Source organism: Podarcis melisellensis (genome assembly GCF_964234715.1).
Source record: "Podarcis melisellensis genome assembly, chromosome: 16".
Lineage (NCBI taxonomy): Eukaryota > Metazoa > Chordata > Lepidosauria > Squamata > Lacertidae > Podarcis > Podarcis melisellensis.
In genome coordinates, this window is record NC_138533.1 from 12,234,192 (window position 1) to 12,255,779 (window position 21,588).

The 21,588-nt window shown below is 47.8% G+C and overlaps 2 protein-coding genes across 3 annotated transcripts in view; both read right to left on the minus strand.

The window, feature by feature from the left end:
- Positions 1–406: 406 nt before the first annotated feature.
- VEGFB (vascular endothelial growth factor B) lies at positions 407–13,907 on the minus strand. The gene is made up of 7 exons (XM_081892014.1): positions 13,307–13,907; positions 9,232–9,286; positions 6,981–7,180; positions 5,186–5,262; positions 4,711–4,743; positions 2,687–2,812; positions 407–1,009 (listed from the first exon to the last, which is right to left on the minus strand). The coding sequence occupies exons 1-7, from the start codon at positions 13,379–13,381 to the stop codon at positions 964–966; spliced, it is 612 nt and encodes a 203-aa protein (XP_081748140.1). The 5' UTR covers positions 13,382–13,907; the 3' UTR covers positions 407–963.
- Positions 13,908–19,217: 5,310 nt separating this feature from the next.
- The window catches only part of DNAJC4 (DnaJ heat shock protein family (Hsp40) member C4), a 39,556-nt gene continuing 37,185 nt past the window's right edge, over positions 19,218–21,588 (minus strand). For both annotated transcript variants that reach the window (XM_081891861.1, XM_081891862.1), the window contains exons 6-7: positions 21,498–21,584; positions 19,218–19,517 (exon numbers count right to left, since the gene is read on the minus strand). In XM_081891861.1, coding sequence (XP_081747987.1) covers positions 19,370–19,517; positions 21,498–21,584 — 235 coding nt within the window. In that variant the 3' untranslated portion in view covers positions 19,218–19,369. The remainder of the gene's footprint in view (positions 19,518–21,497; positions 21,585–21,588) is intronic.

The window sequence follows — 21,588 nt, forward strand, 5'->3', positions numbered from 1 at the left end:
CTGGAGACGCCATGAGGGACTAAGCCTGGCACGTTCTGTTTGAAATTTAGATGCTCCATCACTGAGCTACCATGAGGATTGTCCTTTGCCTCTGTGACTCTGTCAAGCGGGGTTGCAAACATGGCACCCTTGGGTGCACAGGTAACCCACAGAAGCCTTTCCTGGTGCCCACAAGGTCCCCTGCTGAAATCAGGCTAGCTCATAAACTAGACGGCAGTCTGTGCTTGATCTGCAGTGTGTGTGTGTGTGTGTGTGTGTGTGTTGCCCACAATAACTTCTCTGGTTTGTAAATGTGCCCACTAAAATGGGCGAAACCCCACCAAACTACCCATGATGAAGAAGAACGGCATTGTGGGATGGCGTTCTGGAAGGCACGCAAGGCAGAGAGGTCGCGGCTCCCAGGAGCTGTGTCTTAGTGGCAGATCTTTATGTTAAGAGTAATATTCCCTCTCATAAAAGAACGGCTCTTTGTGACTCTTCTCCTCCGGCCTGGAAGAGGGTGGGATGCCGGAAGCTTCCCCAACGCACCGCAAAACGTGGGAAGAAAGCGAGTGAGGGGCGGGTGGGAAAAGAAAATAAAGCTCCCTCAGAGGAGAGACAGTTATAAATTAGAAGCAGCCCAGGGGAGGCCCAGGACAAACAGACGACCAGTTTAGCGGTTGTGGTTTTTAAATATGAGTGGGACCGATCTCAGTGTCCTGACACTGAGGAGATGCTCCTTCAGTCTGCCTTCCATGGGAGTGTGGTACGGCTCTTGCGTGTGGTACAGCCTCCTTCCGCTGTGAAGAGAGGTCATCCGGTATGGTGTTGCAGTGGTAGATAAAGAAAACTGCTTCTCCTTCTCCAGCGACCATTGGACGTCTCCTTGGCAAGTCCCGTGCTTCATTCCCACCAGAGAAAAGTCATCCCCGACCGAGAAAGGTCCGAGATCCAAACTCCTCCAAGTCCTGGCTTCCCGTGCAGCTACGCTTTCGCTTTCCTGCCAGATCGCCTGCGGTGTTTCACACACCTGCAGTAAGAATAAACCTTCATTTAAAAATGTCCTCGGGTTTCTTTATACCTGTGGGGACTGGCTCCCACTGGGGCTGGCAGGGCGGAAGTCAGGGAGCCCAGCAATAGGTGGGAGCTGAGGCAATGAAAGTTGTAAGGAGAAGGCAGGCAGGCAGGCATAGACTGAATATTCAAACAAACTGCTGTGTTGCAAAGAGAATGTCAACAGTCTAGGCAACACAATGACCATATACATACGTAATAGACAATTTTTATAGAATTCCTTCAAACCATAAAAAGTTCAAAATGAAATCGTTAGTCTCAAAGTCTCTGAAAATCTTTAAATGAAGCGAGGTACCAAACTTTGTACGCTGAAAGACAAGCTGTGAAGCTTTGTGTATTCAACAAATATGATGTCCAACACTGAACAGTGATTCCGGATATTGACTACTGTTTTGTAGAATTCTTCGTCAGCGTGGTGGGAGGATAAAGAATGCTTCATAAACCCATCTTATTTTGAATGAATGCATGTAAATGAAAATATCAAATGCTGTGGAACAGTGCTCATGTAATAATGTAGTCACCACGCTGACAAAGAATTCTACGAAACAGTAGTCAATATCCGGAATCACTGTTCAGTGTTGGACATCATATTTGTTGAATACACAAAGCTTCACAGCTTGTCTTTCATCGTACAAAGTTTGGTACCTCGCTTCATTTAAAGATTTTCAGAGACTTTGAGACTAAAGATTTCATTTTGAACTTTTTATGGTTTGAAGGAATTCTATAAAGATTGTCTATTACGTATCTATATGGTCATCGTGTTGCCTAGACATTGTTGGCATTGACTGAGGGCAGACTGAGGGTGGTGGGGAAGGACGCCCTTCACCCAAACAGAGTAACTGTCTCTGCTTGCGTCCCTTCAAGGGGTCACAGGAGGTAGAAATGTTTTCTGGGGTGCATTCAGAAAACTAGCCCCACCCCCTCCGTCTGGCACCTGCATTCCGAAAAGGGTGACTTTCATAATGGGGAACCAAAGTTTAAAAACTTGAAGCCATTGGTTTGAGGAGAAAACTTGCTTGTTCCACATGGAAGATGTAGCCAGCATGTTTTCTCCTGCTCTTGAGAGTAGGACACAAACCAATGGCTTCAAGTTACAAGAAAGGAGATTCTGACTAAACATCAGGAAAAACTTTCTGGCGGCAAGAGCTGTTTGACAAGTGGAATAGTCTCCCTCTGTGGGTTGTGGATTTTTTCCATCATTGGAGGATTTTAAGCCGAGGTTGTGTCATGGACACTTTAGTTGAGATGTCTGCATTGCAGGGCATTGGGCGAGATGACCATTGGGGTCCCTTCAAACTCTACGATTCTATGAAATGAAATAAGCCAAGTTGTTGGCTTGGATCCAGGTACCTTAAGAGGTAACATTTCCCATAATGCCCTGGGAGTTGTGGGCATTAAAATGGTGGCCCTAAGCCACAGATCTGACGTCGTTGCTACTGGCTGGATCTGCTGCCAGTTAAAGCCTGCCAGGGCCCACCAAAAGATTGGGAGGGGGATGCCACTAGCATGCACTTGGCCCGAGACTCCCTCAGGCCCAATAGTATCTGGAAGGTACTACACTGGCGGTCCCTGGCGTGAAAGCCCACCATTAGAGGGATGTTCAGGGTTGGGGGGGAAGGGAGGCGAACCCCACCTGCAAGTGGCCTTGTTGAGTTCCCAGCCACGCTGCTGACAACGGACGGAGTCACGCTTGCATACGCATTCGCATGTCAGTGGGTTGACCCGCTTCTTCCTGTCCGGACAGGGCGCGCAGGACGGGCTGTTGGGAGAGGAGAATCCCAGATGAAGCAACATCTTGGAGGGGTGCCTTCCAAATGTGTGGGGCTACAAGCTCACCCCACATTTCCCCTCTTTTTAATTGTTCTCAGACAGCGTCCCTCCTGTGCCTTTTAGCATATGGAGGGTATGTGTCCCCTTTTTACAAAGGACATTCCTCGATTTGGGGCTACTTTTGGTTGCAACATTATTGGATTTTTTAAAAAAACAAGTTTACCTATTGGTGAGCTTTGTGTTCATTTAAATTTGGATGTACATTACATGAACCGTTGATTGTATGTTTTAAGCAGGATATAAATGAATTATTGTTATGGCTAATACAGTTTTGGATTGCTTTTATGTGAACTGCTTTCAACACAGATGTATTTGCAGAAAATGTGATTGATAAATAAACTGAATATGACTAGAGTAAGTCCTCTGTTTGAAAGGTTATCTGGTCCAAGTACTTATGGCTCTGGGTTGCGTCCATTGTTTGTTAAGGGTGCTGAGAGTTGTCAGAAGACACCTATTCCTCTCACAGAACTAAAATTCCCAGAGTTCCCAGGGAAGAGAAGAAGAAGAAGAGTTTGGATTTGATATCCCGCTTTATCACTACCCGCAGGAGTCTCAAAGCGGCTAACATTCTCCTTTCCCTTCCTCCCCCACAACAAACACTCAGTGAGGTGAGCGGGACTGAGAGACTTCAGAGAAGTGTGACTGGCCCAAGGTCACCCAGCAGCTGCATGTGGAGGAGCAGGGATGCGAACCTGGTTCACCAGATTACGAGTCCACTGCTCTTAGCCACTACACCACACTGACTCTCAAGAGGGGGTTGATTGTTAAACTACTCGGAGAATGAGGGAAAGGGGGGGTTACTAACATCTCTTAGCACCCTTATCAGACTAATGCTTTCAGAATGTTAAAGTGGTGTAATACTGTTATAAACATATACTACAAATGGGGCCGAAATTCTACTCAGTGTAGACCCCCTGAAATTAATAATCTATGTCACTCATGCCCATTAATTTAGGGGGCCTACACTGAGTAGGACTAATATTCAGGGGCGGAGCAAGGGTGGTGCGGTGGGAGTGGTCCGCTGTGGGTGTCACCACTGAGGGGGGTGACAAAATGCTGGGCAGCACTCAACGCAGGGCCTGCAGCGCGCCCAAGCCACGCGTCTCTCCACACTGCCCCAAACGGTTGGCCCACCGCCTCCCCCTCAGCTGTAGGGCGGATGAGTGGGAGGAGGCAGGCAGACTCCTCGGAGGCTCCTTGGGTGCAGGGCACATGCCCGATCGGCTTGCTCCACCTCTGCCACTATTCAATGTAACCCAAAGCACCATAAGACGCATTTTAATGCAGGGAGTTGGACTAGGTGACCCTAGATGACCTTTGCAACTCTAAAATTCTATGACTCTATTGATGCTCCCCCAACATCATCATCATCATCATCATCATCATTACAATATTATAATTATTAATTACCCACCTTTTACCCTAAGTTCCAAGAGCAGATAACAACAATCACAGCAATTAAAAATATTAAAAACCAGTTAAAAACCTACAGCCACAGAAATAAGGTGGGTCGTAAAAATATACATCTCAAGTTTCAGAGTATAGTGGTAATTCCAGTTGCGGATGAGATCTGCTCCGGAGGTCCGGTCGGATCCTGAGGTTTCCTGAACCTGAGGACTGCTGTGCATGCGCAGACTGTGTGGCAAAACCCGGTAAAATACTTCTGGATTTGCAATGCACACATCCTGAAGTTTATGTAACCAGAGGGTTATGTAAATGGAGGTTCGACTGTAATGTTTGTATATTAGTACAGGGGGCTTGAGGGGCATTAAACAAACAAAAAACAAACAAAAAGTAGAGGCCTGTAAGAGGAAGAATTATTTTTACCTGTGCGTGGGCAATCTATAAACTTCCTTTGGTCTGAAAAGCAGAAGAATAAGGTTAGTATTTGGTGTTTGTTTGGCACTCATGGCTCCCAGCACAACCCAATCATTGCTCTTCCACTGCAAGCAGAATTATAACTGGCTTAAGAACATAATAAGAGTCTGGCTGCTGGATCAGGCCAAAGGGCCATCTAGTCCAGTATCCTGCTCTCACAGAAACTTATGGGGAGCCCGCAAGCAGGACCTAAACACAAGCGATCTCCCCTCCTGAGGCTCCCTGGCACTGGCATTTGGGATCATACTGCTTCTGAAAGAGAAGGGTGAAGCTAGCCATTCTGGCTAATAGCCACTGGCTAGTAACCTTCTCCTCCATGAATTTGTCTAATCCTCCTTTGAAGCCATCCAGGTTGGTGGCTGTCACAGAATGGTCCCAATCACCTGTCTCTTCTTCAGCAGCCCCCCACCCTTCTGACTCTCACCTGCATTCACAGGTAGCATGCTCCTCAAAAGTCAGCTGCTGCAAGTGGCTGCGTTGGAACTTGCTCAACAATAACACCTGGAGAATGGGAGAAAGGAAGGAAAAAGGAGACCATAAGAGGTTCTGGCTCTGACCCAGAATTCATCTGGGCAAGGGATTGAGGCCCAGTGGCCCTCCAGATGATGTTGGACAAACTTCCATCATCATTAGTCATGCCAGCATCTCTACCCGTCAGATGGGATGTGGGTGGCGCTGTGGTCTAAACCATGAAGAAGAAGAAGAAGAAGAAGAAGAAGAAGAAGAAGAAGAAGAAGAAGAAGAGGTGAGGTGAGAGACTTCAGAAAAGTGTGACTAGCCCAAGGTCACCCAGCAGCTGCATGCGGAGGAGCGGGGAATCGAACCCGGTTCACCAGATTACGAGTCCGCTGCTCTTAACCACTACACCACACTGAGCCTCTTGGGCTTGCCAATCAGAAGCTCAGCAGTTTGAATCCGCGCGATGGGGTGAGCTTCCATTGCTCTGTCCCAGCTTCAGCCAATCTAGCAGTTCGAAAGCAGACCAGTGTAAGTAGATAAATAGGTACCACTGCGGTGGGAAGGTAAATGGCATTTCCGTGTGCTTTGGCATTTGTCACGGTGTCCCGTTGCAGCAGAAGCGGTTTAGTCATGCTAGCCATATGACCTGAAAAGCTGTCTAAGGACAAACACCGGCTCCCTTGAAAGTGAGATAAGTGCCACAAACCCATAGCCAGCTTGGACTGGACTTAACCGTCCAGGGGTCCTTTATCTTACCTTACCCGTCAGATGAGGGGCAAGTGGGCATGGCTTGGGGAGAAGCAGCCTCAGAGGCCAAATTTTGCCCACCATGGGGTCCAAATTTGGCCTGTGAGGCTGCTTCTCCCCAAGCCAGAGGTTTCTCACTCTGCAAAATGCAGACTTTAGGGGCCTAAAAAAGGAGCTCCCACCTTATAAAATAAAAATAACCAAGTAGCTGAATAACTAACTAATCAAAGGACAGTATATGTGTATGTAACTTGTTAAGATACTTTTACTCACCTTGCAGGGCTACATTTTCCAGAGCTATCTGTGGAGAGGGATTGGTTGTTAAACCAATCTGGGAACTGTCACTTTGCAAGTGGAATTGGGGTTTTCTAGCAACCCTCGGCCCCCTTAACAAAGAATTCTTTGGGAGGAAGCCATGACTGTTTAAAGTGGTATCATAGTGCTTTCCGTTTGTGGTACGAATGTGGCCAATATGTCTAAAAATATTGTGAAGCTTTTTATTTTTATAATGATATTGAGAACAAACCAGAGCAAATATTCTGGAAAAAAACAAAACAAAAACAAAAACCAGATTTTTTGGCTGTGGTTCACATATTTACTTTTTCATTTTTGCAGGTGGGGGCAAGTTAACCTCACATGTAACCAAGAACTGGCCTATCAACTTTGCAGGATCCTTCCCTCTTCTTGAAGGGTGCTAGTTGTCCTGGAAATATCCTGAGTCATGAAGGCTAGCCCTTTAGGATGAAAGGGGCACTGCCCACCCAACTCAGTCTGCCCCCACCGAGAATATAAGAAGAGCTTTGCTGGATCACGCCAGTGGCCAACCAGATGTCTCTGAGAAACCCACAACGGCTGTCTCTGAGGGCAACTCTCCCCACATGAATTTGCAGGCATCCTGCCTCCACAGGGAGAACATAGCTGTCGGCTGCCACCACCACCAATCTGGAGGGCAAAAGGTTCCCTGTCCTGGCCTTACTGAGGCGATTTCCCCTATTCTTGCCCCAGTTCGTTACCTCCATGGTCACTGTATACGTCCGGGACGGCATACACTGTGCCGATTCATCAGCACAGCAGCCGACACAGCGCTTTAGAGCCACGCAGGAGGGCACAATGAGGTGGCTGATGACTAAGTCCGGGTACTCCTTGTCCAGAGACACCATTGTCTCCTTGGCTTGGCAGGCGCTACGTCTGAACACCTCCAGGAACCTCACCACTAGAAGAAGAAGAAGATGGGGTTTAAATCATTGTCAGAGGGCTATCTCTGAGGAGGGATGGAGGAGGAGGTATCCATTTCAAACAGATTTAAACACTTAATTTGGTGGCTCTGACTAGGAGTGGGCAAATCCGTCAATCTCCGTTTCTCTTTTTTCCTGGCTTAAATTCAGTTTTCCTCATTTCCGCATTTGCAATTGGGTGTTGTTGTTTGTTTTTAAAGTGCTCGTCAATTTTTGTCAGTGTTAGTGTGTATTTATCCCAATATATACCTAAGAAGAGCCTGCTGGATCAGGCCAGTGGCTACTGTGAGAGAATCCTGTTCTCACAGTAGCCAACCAGATGCCCGTGGGGAACCCACCGCATGCAAAATTCGGGCACAAGAACTCTCTCCCCTGTTATGTTTTTCAGCAACGGGGAAATCAGGAACTTTACTGCCTCCAGCTGTGAGGGCAGAGCATAATCATCATGGCTAGGAGGCACAGATAGCCCTCTCCCCCATGAATTTGTCTAATCCTCTTTCAAAGCCATGTAGGTTGGTGGCTGTCACTGCCTGCAGTGTGAAGGAGTTCCACAGCTTAACTGTGTGCTGAGTGAAGAAGTACTTTTTTTTAATAGCTGTCCTGATTCCTCCAACATTCAGCTTCATTGGATAGCCATGAGTTCTAGTGTTATAAAGAGGGAGGAAAAATTTATCTCCATATATATATATATATATATATACTTTCTACACACCATGCATAATTCTATAAACTTCTGTTGTGTCAGCTCTTGTTGAGATTTTTACTAAGCCAAAAAGTCCCAAGGCTGGAATCTTTCCTCACAGCGGTTGTCACTCCATCCCATGGGTAGGCAGCCTAAGGCCCGGGGGCCGGATGCGGCCCAATCGCCTTCTAAATCTGGCCCGCTGACAGTCCAGGAATCAGAGTGCTTTTACATGAGTAGAATGTGTGCTTTTATTTAAAATGCATCCCTGGGTTATTTGTGGGGCCTGCCTGGTGTTTTTGCATGAGTAGAATGTGTGCTTTTATTTAAAATGCATCTCTGGGTTATTTGTGGGGCATAGGAATTTGTTCATTCCCCCCCCAAAAAAATATAGTCCAGTCCCCCACAAGGTCTGAGGGACAGTGGACTGGCCCACGGCTGAAAAAGTTTGCTGACCCCTGCTCCATCCCCTTGACAATTTTAGGTTGAGCGTTTTGGAAACTTTTCCAGCTGTACGATATCCTTTTTGAGGTGAGGTGACATATTGGTACAGTGGTACATACGCTTCAGGTTACAGACTCCACTAACCCAGAAATAGTACCTCGAGTTAAGAACTTTGCTTCAGGATGAGAACGGAAATTGTGCTCCGGCGGCAGCAGGAGGCCCCATTAGCTAAAGTGGTGCTTCAGGTTAAGAACAGTTTCAGGTTAAGAACGGACCTCTGGAACGAATTAAGTACTTAACCTGAGGTACCACTGTACTCAGCTTTGCCTGACATGCGCATTGTTTGGCAAAGCAATTTCCCCTGACGTAATCCATTTCTGTCTGCCTTTTCACAAATATATGCTTTTTTAGACACTCTTTCTAGTAGTATATACATTTCTAGACACATTGGTTAGAGCATGGCATTGCAAAATTAGGAATTTCGAAGGCCAGGTGTTTTGGTTTGTGTATCATTTCAGAAGGTTTGAGTTTGTTAGTTCAGGCTTTCAGTGCAAACCGAGCCAAATTTCTTCCCCACTCCCAGAGAGAGCCCCTTGGAGTGTGAAACAAATGGAAGAAATAGCTAATAAAGCTCACACATAATTATTGATGGGCATGATGCTGTAAACCATCAGCAGGAATAAAAATAAACCAGAGCCCTGGTTAAGAAGTCTAAAAATTTGAGAGTGGTGCTAATGAGGCATGAGCTATGAGCAAAGTTGGAGATAGCAAGTTTATTGAGACTCGGACAGGAAGGGGATGTGTTTTGGGGTGTTTTTTCTAACAGTCCCTCTCTCTCTCCGTCCAGGAGTGATGCGCATCCCCACCCTCAAAACCACTGTCCTCAAACTCCGTGGCTCTTACCTTCTGTAACTGGCTCCACGACTGGTTCCATCTCATTAGTTGGATGCGGCAGAATCTGCAGATAGATCAGAAACAGCAGCAGATCAGAAATAGGGAAGGCACTTTGAGGAGTCTGCTTCAAGCTATCTGGGCCACAGGGATCCATGCACTGGCAACCTCTGGGCTTGATCACTGCCATGCGCCCTGCATGGAGCCTGGTCCAGAGACTGCAGCTGCTGCAAAACACTCCCACTAGAGTCTGTTGGTGGGGACAGACCACAGCCAGCACACAACACTAGCGCTTAAAAACATGTGTTGTTGTGGGGGGCATGTCTGCACCATTTTATGGTGCCATCTCTCCCCTCCCCCAGCTCTGTTACGTGTAGCAGCTTTTTTGAGCTATGCCACACATACACACAAACACGGCAGCCATTTTGTGACTGGCGCTAATGGCACTTCCTGAGGATCCCAAATGTGCCTGCCCAAGAGGTAGATTGCCTCTGAACATGGAGGTTCTGTTTACATGTCATGGCTGAACAACCACCTCCACAAATTTGTCCAGTCCTCCCTTTTAAGGCCGTCTAAGCTAGCAGCCACCACGGCATCCTGTGGCAGTGAGTCCCACAAGTGAATTACGTCATGTGGTGTGAAGGAGCAGCCCTCTGCCAACAAGAACATCATAAGAGCCCTGATTCTGGATGAGGCAAAAAGGCCGATGGAGACCAGCATCCTGTTCTCACAGTGGCCAACCATTGCCTATGAGAAGCCTGCAGGCAATGTTCCCCTTGTTCGTTCCCAGGATTTTCCTCAATCTCACTTGGTTCTCTAAGCTTTCCTTCCATGGCATCGTCATCATTGCATCAGTGGTAGCAAATTCCAGAAGCAGATCATAAACACATAGTGATCTTTTCTTTCTCTCTCTCTCTCTCTCTCTCTCTCTCTCTCTTTCTTTCTTTCCCACGGGGGGGCAGAAGACATGAATGTGCTATAGGAATTATAATCTGCAACTGTGTGTACGTACTATACATTGAAAGCACACCCAAAGCACATTCTTTCCCTCAAAGAATTCTGGGTGCTGTAGTTCACCCCTCACAAAGTTGCAATTCCCAGCAACCCTTAACAAACTACAGCACCCATAATCCTTTGAGGGAAAGAAGGAGTTTTAAAGGCATGCTGTGGTATACACAGCCTGGCTCCCTGGAGCAAATGGATTTTTAAATGGTTTTATTTAGAATATTTATATTGTCTGCTCATAGAGATGCCTGTCACTGAGCCAATTCCCAGTGTGTGCATAGTGGTGTAATGGTTAGGGTGTTGGACTGGGACCTGAGAGGCCAGGGGGTTCAAATCCCCACTAGGCCATGAGTGGCCTTGAGCCAGTCACAGCCTCTCAGCCTCACCTACCTCACAGGGTTGTTGTGAGAATTACATGAAGAGGGGGAGAACCACATATGCCACCTTGAGTTCTTTGGAGGAAAAAAACTTTGGATACAAACACAACAAATTATTATTATTATTATTATTATTATTTTGCATACCACCGTACACCCACAGATCTCAGGGCAATTTACAATACAAAACTACAAAATAAAAATATATATAATAAAAATAAGAACAAACCAATCCAAAAATCCCGCTAGCAGCAGCACCACTGAGAAATGTACTATTGGCTGTATTCACACTGTATTTCCCAAAGAATCCTGGGAACTGTAGTGGCTTAAAGGTGCTTGGATTTGTAGCTCTATGAGGGGTAAACTACACTTCCCAGAATGGTGCTGGAAAGGGGCAGGCCCAGTGCCAGTGGGGCATTGGCTGAAGGCCCCAGGGGCCTGGAAAAGTCCCTTGGCAGCTTGAGCCGGCTGCCCCACCACCCACCACCCTCCCTGCCAGGCTCCTGGGTGCTTTTCGGGTGGCTGTGTTGCTTTTGAACAAGAGCAAAGCTCAGCTGCTGCCACCACCAGTGGCTGCCCGCTGTCTTAGGCAGCTCAAAGTTCACGTCCACAAAGCACATGTTTTCCCTCAGACAACCCTGGGAACTATAGTTTGTTAAGGGTTCTGGGAACTGTAGCTCTGTGAGGGGTAAACCTCAGTTTCAAAGGTTATTTGGGGGAAGCCATGTGCTTTAAATGTGTGGGGCATCGTTAAATTACCCATATGGTGGGCAGAAAATGCAAGTGCACATGGGGCCATGGCAGGAAGGAAGGGAGGGAGAGAGGGAGGGAATTTATTTGTCAGAAGCCATGTGGCAAGAACCCACAACTCTTGAATAGCCAACATCCAAGTAGCCAAATTTGTCTATCTGCTTATTGGTGAACGGTGACTCTGTTTCTAAGCTTTGACCCACGAAATGCCCTTTTCTGTAGCATGAGGTGGGGGGGAGAGCAGTGGTTTGTAATGTTGCTGTAAGGATCCTTCCACGTGCAATGCTTTGAACATTTGAAAATGCAATACAGGTGTTATCTAGTTTGTAACCTTTATTATTATTTACTGTTATTTTGCAAATCCTGCCTTTATAAAAGTGGCATGCAAATTATGAATAAGGTCCAAGGTGGGATATTGCTGGTTTTGGGGTTTTTTTAAAGAAAAAGCTAACAGTGCAATCCTAAAGAACTTTACTCAGAAGTGAGTCCCACTGAGCTTACTGTTACTCCAAGGTAAGCGTTGCATAGGACGGCAGCCGAAATCCGAATATTCTCTCTGGCTATCATTTAGACACAGCTGGAGGGAAATCTTTTGGGGATTTTTTACCTCTGTGACTGGCTAATGTGAAAGGATTGTTTATGTGTCCCAAGGTTTAGCTCCGTGATCCGTTTTTGATTTTTAATAACCAAGGCTGAATCTTGGAAACCCCTGCGAAGCAAAGAGCCTCTGAGCATTTCCCTCCCCAAACCACAGTTAACACAAGATGTGTGGTAAAGGACACGAAGGGGCCCCTAATCTCTGACAAGCAAAGTCCTTACATAGACCCACTTGCTGTCTCTTTCACAGCTGTGACCCTGGAGGGAATGCTCACTGACTGCATGCAAACCATGCATTTAAAGCATATTCTCCCCACCTCCCGCAAATATCTATCTATCTTTCTCTATCTATCATCTATCTATCTATCTATCTATCTATCTATCTATCTATCATCTATCTTTATCTATCATCTATCTATCTATCTATCTATCTATCTATCTATCTATCTATCTATCTATCTATATCTATCTATATCTATCTATCTATCTATCATCTATCTATCATTTATCTATCTATCTATCTATCTATCTATCTATCTATCTATCTATCATCTATCTATCTATCATCTATCTATCTATATCTATCATCTATCTATCATCTATCTACAGTACTGCTATTTAAGATTACTGGGAACTGTAAATCTATGAGGAGTAAACTACAGTTCCCAGAGGTTTTTTTTTGGGGGGGTGCACTTTGAATTTGTACACAGTTCGAGTGGGGCACCCAAAGCAAAGTATCAGGATTTGAGTGAAACGGGGAAAGTGGGGGTGGGGGGGGGAGAGAGATAGAAATGCCAAAAAACTTAACAGTCCAACCAGCACCACAGCTTTGACAATCAAAGCATAATCGATCACATGACGCAGTGCACACACACACTATTTGAATGGCAATGCCAACTGGGGGCACCCCCTCTGGTATTTTATTGGGGGAAGGCAAAGGGACCTCGGCCCCTAGTAGTTGTGGCTCCTATGTCCTATACCATCTGGGCACACCAGTTTGGGCTATGAACTTCTCCCCGCGCCCCCTTCAAAAAAAGCCTCGCCCCTGCCTGCAGTCCTGACAGCACCCCATAACCTCACCCCCTTCTGACACACCTCTCTGTCTTCCTCCGCATTAGATGCCCATCTGAAACCCACCCAGCCTTCTCTGCCAGCCCCCATTCGTGTCAGCTCACTACCCCATGCCTCTGGGGAGTTATTTAAAAAAAGAAACAAAACAAAAAAAACAACAACCCCAAACTTGCTTGCCATCTCTCTCTCCTCTCACCCCGCTTCCTGCTCAATGCCAGGGGCTTTTGGGTGCCCACTCGCTGCCACGCTCTCCGTGCGCCCCCCCCCAAGGTCCTGTGCCCACCTACCGTCGTGGCGGCGCAGTAGTGCAGCTGCAAGGTGGTAGCCAAGAGGAGCTGAAGGGCACCGCAGGGGGCGTTCATGGTGGTGCCAAGGCTGCCGCTGCCGCTGCTCCTGCCGGGCGAGGGGGCACACGCGCCCGCCTCGGGCTCCTCTTGGAGACTTTTCTCCAAAGTTTGCTGGCTCGGCGGCAGCTTCTGGGGCTGCTCTCCAGTCAATTGGGGAAGGAGGTCGTCCAGGATTCCCGCCCCCCCCGCCCCTCCTCCAGGATTTGCCACTCAGACAAAATGCCCAGCCGACGGGCAGCCGCCACTCAGGAACTGGGCATTGCCCCTGCACCTGGGCATGGCTCAGATCAGCCTGGTGCCCGGCGCAGCCGCTCGCTTCTCTCTCGGTGCCATCCTACTGCCAGCACTTGGGCGCAAGGAGAGCCAGGGGTGGGTACAGGTGCATCTCCGCAGCTGCCGCCGCCGCCGCTGCTGCCCAGGGAGGAGGTGGCGACGGCGGTGTCGTCGTGCCAGGCGGCCGCAGAAGTAACTGGGCTCCAAGTCGAGGGGGGAGAGACAGAGAGAGGGAGACAGAAGCTGCTGGCACAGCGAGGAGAGGGAAGGAGGCAAGCGAGCTCTCATGTGACTGTTCAATCCCACCCTAAGGGAGGGAGGGAGGCTGAGCCTGGCTGCTGGCGCAGGTCAGAGAAGGAGAGACGGGTGGGGGGATAGGCACCCCCTATCCCAAGAAAAACCTTGAACAGAACAGGTCAAGGAGGGTCTGCTTCAGCCAGCATCCTGCACCCCATCACACCTTAAAGCAGCCACAGCTGGATGCTTTGGAGAGGTTTCCTCCAGAATTGGTGAGGGCAGCAAGCTTCAGGTCCCTTCAAACTCTACAATGTTGTGAGTCAGATGGTTGTGAGTCCAGCTGTTTTCTGAAAACTGACGGGCAGCCGCTCTCCAGAGATTCAAGCAGGCAGTATTTCTCCTATACCTGAGTATCTCATTGAGGGATGAACCACTCTGCCACTGAGCTATGGTCCTCCTCTAAAAAATGAAACAAGATTCCAGTCCTCATTGTCTGCTCTATCGCTGAGTGATGTGTGTGGGTTTTGGGGAGGGCAGTTATCTTCTGCAACATGACATGGCGGGTTTATATTGGGCCATCCACGCTGCCCTTTCGCTCTGTTGTTTTGCGAGGCTCCCCCAGGGTTAGTGCACTCTTGCTATTCAGAGGGGCGCTCTTGCGCAACGAAAGCAGGACAAGGCGACAGCAGCCCTGGAATATTTGCGGTATGAAAAGTTGCAGAATTTCAGCTGGAAGTTACAAGACTTGCACCGACTGGAAGTGACGCAGTCTGTCCCAAAACTTTGCAGCCGGTGAACAAGAAGATTGAAAGCAGGATTGTGTATAATCGCCACCAAGCCATCATGAACACAAATCATCACGTAGGAGAGCCTTCTGGAAGCTCAGAAGCAGGAATGGAGGTGACACTGCCATCTCTTGCTGTTTGTCCACACAGCAGTTTGGCATTCAAAGGTAGACTACCTCTGGAGTTGGAGGTTCCATCAGGCACTCTGCTGGGCTAAAAGTTGGCAGGGTAGATTTCTCATACGCTCCTCCTCCTTGGGAAGAGCCACAGAAGTCCAAGGGGCCATCGCACCTGGCCCATATTTTGTGGCCAGTGTTAATCATGCAATTTTATAATATTGTTGCAACCCGCCCTGGGTCCTTACGGTGATAGGTGGGCGAGAGATCAGAATCTGAGAGATACGCCAGTGTGACGTAATGGTTAGAGCAGGCATAGGCAAACTCAGCCCTCCAAATGTTTTGGGACTACAATTCCCGTCATCCCTGACCACTGGTCCTGTTAGCTAGGGATCATGGAAGTTGTAGTCCCAAAACATCTGGAGGGTTAGAGTGTCAGACTATAGGACCTGGCAGAGCAGGGTTCGAATCCCCACACAGCCATTAATCTCAGTAGGTTACCTTGGGCCAGTCACCATCTCTAACCTACCTCACAAGGTTGTTGTGAGGATGAAACGGGGATAAGATGAACCATGTACACCACCTTGGGATCTTTGGAAGATAACAGTGATATTATATATATAAATGAATAAATAAATATTTTAGGTGGTCGATGCTGTGGCTTGCAGTTTGTTCTACCCCAGAATGGGTAAAATAAATACACAGGCTTGGAGGGCACGCTCTGTCCAGTGTTGGCAAGGTCTCCTGCAGACTTTGCCAACCTGGCGCCCTCCAGGGTTTTGGATGGCAGCTCCCATCAGCCCCTCCAACTGGCAGGACCAATTGTCCCCCCTGTAATCTAACAACTGTTGTTACCCTCCCTAGCACTTATATTTTACAGCAAACTTTGCCAGCCTGGTCCATTTCCCCCCATGTTTTGGACTGAGCTGTATTTGAAAACATTGGGAGGGCACCAGGTTGGCAAACTTCCCCTCAAATGTGAACTAACAAACTAAACCACAGCCTTTACCTAACTCTCCTAGAGAGTCCTTACCAGAAGAGGGGACCCAGGAACACAGAAAGCTGCCTTCTGCTGAGTCATACCATTGGTTCATCTAGCTCAGCATTGTCTACACTGACTGGCAGCAGCTCTCCAGGGTTTCAGGCATAGAGTCTCTGTCAGCCCCACTTGGGGATTGAACCAGGGACCTTCTGCATGCCAAGCAGATGCTCTTGACCACTTGGCTACAGCTCGTCCTCCATAAAGCAGACTTCCTAAGCAGACTTAAAACCCTGGTACCTCTTAGTTCACCAATTAAGACACAGATTACGCTGCTTTGCTTGCTAAAGGAATCCAGCGACTGGGGAAATGCCTGGATTAGCCATGGGGTAGATGGGGAGGGGGAGATGTGCCGGGTCAGAATGGGAGGGGAGGGGCATGAATTCCACCCAGATTAGAGGGGGCCAATGCCTCTTCCTATCATTGCAAGGCTTTTCGTGCCTGATTTCCTTCAGTCCCGCTTTCCACGTTTCCCCTCCTCCAATATATGTTAGAAGTAGCTCTGGAATGGCACACAACAGGGATGTGCAAAGGCCATATCATCTCCTGGAATAAGTGAAGTTGGCTATATCCCTGTCCCCTGTTGCAAAAACCTGGGTCATTTATGGGCAATTTCTGTTGGAAAACTAGGTGCTTCCTGAACCAGCCAGCAGGGGGTGGTAGCTGTATAAACCCTGCAGAGATACTGCATGGGAATCTATGTGCAAGTACACATGAATGCACATGCAAGAGGCACACTTCTATTTCATTATTTTGGTTATGGATGTTTATGTCCTAACTTCCTAAGTGTCACTAACTTAACACCCCGCCTGCGAGATTTGCACCGGCTGCCAGTTTGCTGCCGGGTCAAGTTCAATGTGTTGGTACACATAAGACCATATACAGCTCAGGGTCAGGTTGCCTGAGAGACCGCCTTATCCTTTATGCACTCAGTAGATCCCTGTGATCTGCGGGGGAGTTTCTCCTGCAAGTTCCAAAGATCTGGGAAGCCCACTTCACAGTAGCTCAGAGCAGGGCTTCTAGGATGGCTGCCTGTTGAGAAACAACAGGCACCCTTCGGAAATAACGGAAGTAATTATTGTTCCAGCAGGTTTTCTCAGCTGGATAAATGGGTCTTGACCACAAGCATCTATTTTACTGTGTTTTGCTTTAAGCGGATGGGCAGGTTTAAATTTTTAAAAAACCTGCTCGCTGATTTCATTGCGCATTGCCTCGTGATGATTGTGTGGAAGGCAATTAATAAAATACTGTAATGATCATAACGAATGCTTTGCCATTACCCAACTTCATAAGCTCCCACATGCAGCATCCTTTGCGTGAACATGTGCACACACAGGCCCTCCCAGGTGCTGGGGACATACATGTACAAACCCTTGGGCATGCTCCAGCAGTTGAGGGCTGCTCCTTTATCCCCGTCGCCTCCCTCCTGAGAGCAGGAAGCTTTGTAGTTCAGGCCCCTGCGCACAATGAGATTAAACCAGCATTTCACACATAGTTCCCCTTGCAAGCCGTGGTCTTGCTAATCCTCCCTGCACGTCACTCTGAGCTACCTCCAAAGGTTCATTTTCTCCTACGCTCCCCCACCCTCTATTTGCTGGAAATAACAGGCTCCAAAGGGGGCAAGGGGGCACAACCTTCCTTTCAATACTTGAGTTTCCCTCTACATAGCCCCTGGCTGAATGCACACCATAGATTTTAAGCACATGGTTCCCCCCCCCAAAAAAAATCCCGGGAACTGTTGCTTACCCCTCACAGAACTACATTTCCCACCATCCTTAAGACACTATGGTTCCCAGAATTCTTTGAGGGAAGGCAAGTGCTTTAAATGCATGGTGTCTGCGCAGCTCCTCTTTATAGTGCCCTGGCACAAAACATTTAAAGCCACTGAGGCATTAAGCCCAGAGAAGGCTGCCTGTGGTATCTTTGCATGAATCACTGGTCTAGGCCTTTTGTCAATCAGCCACTGCCCAAGGCGGGGTAATATTGCCATGCCTTTGCACTGAGCACGACTGAAGTTACCCATTTCATCTCTGAGTGAGTAACAGCCCTAAGCAATCTCCTTCCAATCACATTCAGAACAGTGAAAAAGAGGGTAGATGAGCTGTTCTGAGGTCCCATATCGATTATGCGTTTAAGGCAATGCCATAGCACTTTGAACAACCACGGCTTCCCCCAAAGGCCTGTAGTTTTTCTCAAGGGTGCCAACACCCATCTTCCACCTTCAAAGAGCTTTAACATTTAGAGTGGTTTTAACAGACAATCCCTCTTCCCAAGGAGCTCTGGGAATTGTAGCTCTGTGAGGGGAATAGGACTCTCCTTACCTTGCCTTCGCAAACAACAATTTATAGGATTTTTTGAGGAGAAAGCTCTGTTTAAAGTGGCATGATAGTGATTTAAACATATAGTGAAGATGGGACTTGGGTGTGGGTGGGTGTTTAATTCTTGCTCTTACAAACCTCTCATGTTTAGAAAATGCTGCTTCAGACAACACACAGCGGCAAAGCAAGAGGAATGAGTGGCGTGCTGTTTGGTTACCTGGAGGTTCTGCTCATCTGTGCTGCCCACATCAAGACTGCAGGTTTCCACTTTGCAGGATGGGCTGCAACACTGAGTTGGAGGATGAGGGAAAAGCTGTGTGTCCCCCTTCCATATTTGAGGTGTCACAGGCCCAGCTGTGCTGGCTGATGGAGCCTGAAGCCCACAGGGCAGAGGAATAGACTGGGCCAGTTTCAACTGCTGAAATATTCAGCAGCCAGCTTGGGAGGACACCCTAGACCTGAGGTGGGAAATATTTTTCAAACTGAGGGCCACATTCCCTTCTGTGCCACACTCTGGGGGCCGCATGCCAGTGGTGGGTGGGCCCAGAGCCAAAAGTGGGTGGAGCGACCCATGCAAATTTTACCTTTGTACAGTAGACTAGTTTCTACACACACTCCCACAGCACTCTCTGTCTTCCCATCCAGGCAAGCGCTGTCAAAGTTCAGGGAAGCATCCCAGCCAGGCAGAAAGAAGGATGTGAAGCAGGACCAGTGAGGGGTGTGGCCTGAGGAAGTGAGGTGTGCTGTGGGGACAGTCCTGAGGGCCAGGCATTTGGCTCCCACACCTGAGCTGCCCCACCCCTGCCATAGTCCAAGAGCTGGCAATGCAGGCCGTTGCCAATCCTGGCTCCTAGGCCCTGCTTCCAATTAAACTCCTGTGTGGAGAAACATGCTTTAAGCCAAGCCAGACCATCGGCTCCATCTAAGCTCAGTAATGTCTGCACCTGTCCAGGGTTTCAAGTCAGGGGGTCTCTCCCAGTCCTACCTGGAGAGGCCATAACAGGTTGGAGTGGAGGAAGGGCAGAGGGTGTATTTCTGTGTGGCAAGAGAGGTAGGCCAAGGAAAACAACAACAGAGGCCCAGTTTTCACTGTACAGCGATGTTTCTATTAGGAAGGAGGACAAGTAGAGAAATGGGTGGTGGAGGCTCAGAAATGCCTCTTCCTCAGCAGCTGGCCACAACCAAAGGCAGGGAACCCAGGCTTGAGGATTTCAGGTCCAACTCAGTTTTTCTTTTCATTTGGCAGTGGAGATGGGGGGAGCCGTTTCCCTCCCAGAGTCCAAGGCTCCTCCCGGAAGCTGCTTGGAGATAGCGCTGTTTCGCTGGGCGAATTCGGCATGCTTCTGCCGCAGTAGCTCCTGCTGCTTCTGGAAGCCGATGGACCTGGGGGTGGGGAAGCACAAGCACCGCGGGTGAGAACCAACCAGGCTTCCTCCAGGCAAGCCAGCTCAGTGTTGCAGAGTGCTAAAACAAGCAGCCACCTTTATCAGCCCAAGGGGCACACTGACATTGCGGGAACCTTCCAAGGAGCCAGTGATGGTCAAAAGAGGGCAGAGCAATGGATGGGATTCTCACCCATGCACAGGAAGCCCCATTGCAGTCATGCAGAAATCAGTGGTACACACACAGAAAGAAGACACACACACACACACACAGAGAGAGAGAGAGAGAGAGAGAGAGAGAGAGAGAGAGAGAGAGAGAGAGAGAGAGATCTCCATTCAGGCAAGCAAGAAGCATCATCAGAGTTCAAGGACACATTCCAGCCAGGCAAAAGCATTCAAGGAGGGTGCAAAGCAGGGACAATGAGAGGCATGGCCTAGGGAGGAGGTGTGGCCTGGGGAGACTTCCGAGGGCCAGACAGAGGGGGCTGGAGGGCCACATTTGCAGCTTGGGCCTGAGGTTCCCCACCCCTACAGTAAATCAAGAGCCTACTCAAAAGCGCTGCAAACCTTAGTACTGTGTCCCACATAAGCACACGTTGCACTGCAATGAATTCTTATCCCAGTTTTCAATGATACCAACTTCTTAAGTGCAGCCTTATTATGAGCTGGGCAGGGACTTATAGTTTTGTTGCTTCTAGTTTAACTATTTATTTGTGCTTTTATATTGTATTTTTATCTTGCGAATCGCAAGATATTTTGATAAAGGGGGTTTGTTGGTTTGTTTGTGTATCACATTTGTTAGTCATTTTAGCTTGCCCAAGCCAAACCAGAGTGGCTTACAACCAAACCAACCAACAGCCCCACATTAAAACCAAGGATGGGTGGGAAATACAGTATCTGGGTTTACAGTTAACATTAATTTGTCTGCCTGCTAATCATTCGCTCACCCCGCACTTTCCAGTGCATCTCCCCGTAACTATTGTAACTGAAAGAAGTTGGCATTTGTTGTTGTTTTTTGAAGTAGATTTGTTGCGCTAGGATGACAGAGCCCTTTAATCCGCTTTAAACGCCCAAACCTAAAGTTCTGATAAGCGCATGAATCCCTTGTGCAAAAAACAGACCATCTGGAGACATCCTAAGAGAGAATGCCCAGGATACCTTGGGAGAAGAAGCCACTGTCCCTTCCAGACTGTTTTACAGGAAGGATTCAATTGCGTACTGGAAATTTAGGTTTGCACAATTAAAGGAGATCAAACAGCTCTGGTGCAATGAATCCACGTTAAAAACAACAGGCAGACCTTTTTGAAGTTAGGAAAACAAAGTTAGGAAATGTACTAAGGAGTGTGGGATAAAGGACTGACCAGTGGAAAGACATGCAACTACCACGCAAAAAAATCAGAATGGAATGACATTGAGTGCTTGTTATTATATAACCTCCCTGCAAAGAAATCAGAACAAATTAAAAATAAGGTACTGGGGGCAGAAATCCGCATCTCAAGGATCTCAGCTTTCAATTTATTTATTTACTTTTAAGAGGCAAGTTTCTAGTCCTCATAGCCTCATGGGTTTCACCTGTTGGGGGTGGCAACTGCCCAGTAAAGTCACTTAAAAAAATAGGAAGGGGAAAAAAGACTTCCAGTGGTCACACCATACATTTAAAGTACTTTTATACCACTTTAACAGGCTTCCTCCAAAGGATCCTGGGAACTGTGGTTTGTTAATGGTGCAGCACAATTCTTAGCACCCTTAATGAAGTACAGTTGTCTGGATTCTCCATAACTGCTGAAATGGTATAATAGTGCTTTAAATTCACAATGTGGACAACTTGTAGGGTTCAGTGCTACCCAGAGCTTTGACTGTACTTAGCAAAACTTAAAAATATATTATGGAAATTAAGGAAAATACAGTCATGTTGTAGAAAAAATACAGTTCACATTGAGGGTCATTTATGTGGGGTTAAAAAAAATGAGAATATATGTACCTAGCCCGTTCCTTGCTCTCATTGTATATCTGGGTTATGACCCGGTCCTTCTCATCCATGAAGTTGTTGTGAACTTTCTCCAGCTTCCTGC